Source organism: Mya arenaria, chromosome 17, assembly GCF_026914265.1.
Source record: "Mya arenaria isolate MELC-2E11 chromosome 17, ASM2691426v1".
NCBI classification, from domain to species: Eukaryota; Metazoa; Mollusca; class Bivalvia; order Myida; family Myidae; genus Mya; species Mya arenaria.
Window position 1 is genome coordinate 54,864,154 of NC_069138.1, and position 3,381 is coordinate 54,867,534.

The window sequence follows — 3,381 nt, forward strand, 5'->3', positions numbered from 1 at the left end:
TTCAGATGATAATCAAATTGATAATTACCGATGGTTTTAGGTCTAACGGCCAGTGCACATCAGTGAAAGCGACGCATTTTCCCACAAAAGTGCCAGGCATATATAAACACATCGATACTATAGGTAAGCTCTGTATATAAAAAGCACATCATTTTCAAATTTAAACGACAGTATCTGCTTAACCGCGTATTCGATTGTGTAAAAAAGGGCAATAAAACTGCCGTGCAATTAAAATAGCTTTTGAAGCAGAACATAACATACTATAACAGAAGTTAATTTAAAATCATGCTACAAAGGATTTAATCGTTTAAAAGCTTCCAAAGCGAGGGGTCGTTTTATTATCAGTAGTATTATTAGTATCATTATTATTATTATTATTATTATTATTATTCTTATTATTATTATTATTATTATTATTATTATTATTATTATTATTATTATTATTATTATTACCACTATTATCATCATTTTTATTATTATTTTTAAACGGTCGGCTACCATTTCAGGAGACGTCGTTAGCGGAGAGTTCCAGGTGGTGGCCACAGACAACAAATGTTTCTCCATTGGATGGTGCTGCACGCGGTTCAGTGCAATCGATGACACATGTGATGATCCCTGGCTTACTGTGTTGACCCGGACACCTAAGCCCGATCCGAAATGTCTACAGAAGGCCGACCAAGTTCTCGCCAACATTTGGCAACTACGCCTTGGTGATTTAACGAGGGTCCCGCATGGTCAAAGTAATGTTTTCTCTATCCATAGTAGCTGATTTATGCCAGACGTTTGTCTTAATTTGTTTCTTAAGGCGGTGTTATATAAAAAGTTTGATTGTAAAGAATTTGTTTATGATCTAGGCCTGGCATTTGTGTAGTTGGAATGAGTCTCATTAATATTTACAAAGCTGCTAGTTTCTGTAAAGTTTGTTTCTGGTTCAAATTATAAGGAATGAAAACAAGTGAAAACGGAACACAAAACTTCGTTTAAAAACGTCGTTTACATAGAATGTTATGTTGCTATCAAAGACAATTGTAACATTATCTAACACGTTCTGCCGTATGCGCATAAGTGGTCTTCCGTGAATAATCGTCGTGGTTTGCCACAATAGTACGAACATGCAAGTATGTTCACAGCCTAATGTGTTGTACAGTGAGTTTTGTAAGCATTCGTTGAGATTATAGTTTTATTCATTGTGACAACGCTGCGAAATACCTTGATGGCGTTACATGTACGGATAATCTCAGCAAATTTCACGAACATTATACGTTTGTATTTATCGAGATCAACGACAATGTCACAAGGTTCACAATTTTACGAACAAAGGAGTAATTAAATATTGTCATAATTACTTTTATCATATAACATCTTTTGAACGATTGTGTTTGTCGAATATATTATTACTGTATTTCTTAAATTTGCGTGGCAGAAACAGGTTTTGATTGCCCTTAATATATTAAAATTCGTTAAATACTTAGCAAATTTGGTTGTAAACTGTATACGTGTTGTTGACGTCTACATGTTTACATCTTACATTTACCACGTATGATGTGAAATTTAGACTTTGCCGATTTATCACGAGTGACATTGGAGCGAATACTGGGGCAGTAACATATGCACGGTCATTGATATATGCTGATTGCAGTCGTTTATCATACCACAACGTCACTGAATATAAGTTATTATCTGATAATTCTAAATTCTTATTTTTTTCATTAATTATTCAACATTACACAACACAATTAATCACATACACACTACATGTAAAACATTATGTTTATCATGAAATGCTTATTTAAGAAGTGGGAGTAGTGCCCATACAGAATAAAAGACGTTTTATATTGTTAAACAAACAGATAATAAAAGAAATATGCAAAACAAAACAAAAGATAATTTTTAACCAAAAATAATTTATTAAAAAAAGCAATTTTAAACTACGAAAAGGTATAAAGAAAAAAGCACTGTATTAGAGGATGTTGCTTAAATGCAATTTTTCTTTTAATTCATGCAATTTTTGCTCGTGGATTTAATTTGTCATTTATTTCAAAAATTCTTTGCTCTTTTAATTGTAAATTGGTATTCATGTTTTTTTGTTTCAGGTTGCCTCCCATTACTTTATCCACCCAAACATGGTATATTTTAGGACAGGGTTGAACCATCCAAAAATGGACTGGTCTAAGACTGATTCGTTACGATATAATCTGTAACTATTAAAGATGAAATTAAAAATCGAAGGTTTTGAATTTGTTGTGCTTTTACTTTCTCAATTGAATATGATGTTTAACTCGGCCTTTTATGAAGCTGATTCTTTATTATGTTGAAGCTAAACATTTCAAAACGTAATTTATAAATACGTGTTTACAATTTCCAATGAACAAGGCTCTATTGATAACCTATAGACATTTTTTCCAACTTTATTGTAAAGGAAAACGTGATAGCCAGACGAAAACCAACACATTGTTCGCTTACCTTTCAATTAGACTGGTCGCTGGTCAAACACATTCACGCGCGTATAAGTTTTAACGAAAACAAACAAGTTTACAAGTATTTACAAAGAAATTCTTTGTTTCAAAAAGAGTAACCGATGACCTTTCTTACCATAATTTTGGTTATTTTAAACATTTAACAACACAGGAGTTCAATGCTATACATAACGTGCTAATATCCACACAGCCCTGTGATTTCATATTTACCAAACTACGCGACGTGACCATCACAAATGTCGTGCTGACATGGCATCTCCTTCGGAAAGCAATGCATGTTTTTAGCCGCTCCGTAACAATTCATAGAATGAAAATCAAAGGACAGATACTGAGATAATAATATTTTAAGATATGTCTCGATAATCCTCCATAATATTGTTATTATTATTTTTTATTTTTGTGAATGAGACCTGAATTTCAATTTATAATTATTATTGTTATCAGCATTAGTGTTTACATATATGATTATTATAAACATTGACATATACTATTACAATTGATCTAATTCTACACATACCATTTCAAGTTCCATTGACAACATGTTGACATGCGGAGGCTATAAAGTATCATGAACTGACTCTGGATTTACATTTGTCATTAGTGTTTCAAGTTTCAAGTTTTTATTCGTCAAGGCATATACTATGCATGTGACATAACAAAACAATGAAACACATATTAATTAACATCAAATAAAACAGTGAACAAACATGTCAAATACAAGAAAAAAAAAGAAGAAATTTTTCTAAACAACATCAGTGAAGATATAAAGTAATAAGGCACAATGGAATGGTATTGTAATTATCAATAGCTCTTTGGTTAAACGGGGTATGGAGAGTGAGTCATCTGAATTTCAGTAAGATGATTTTACAGAACAATGCCAACTTAATTAATTTAGGTTTATTGT

At 31.9% G+C, this 3,381-nt stretch overlaps 1 protein-coding gene across 1 annotated transcript; it reads left to right on the plus strand.

The window, feature by feature from the left end:
• Positions 1-2,232, plus strand: LOC128223719 (uncharacterized). Its single transcript, XM_052933047.1, has 3 exons — positions 1-123; positions 507-740; positions 2,094-2,232. Exons 1-3 carry the CDS (start codon positions 6-8, stop codon positions 2,135-2,137), a joined length of 396 nt encoding a protein of 131 aa, XP_052789007.1. The 5' UTR covers positions 1-5; the 3' UTR covers positions 2,138-2,232.
• The last annotated feature ends 1,149 nt before the right edge of the window (positions 2,233-3,381 follow it).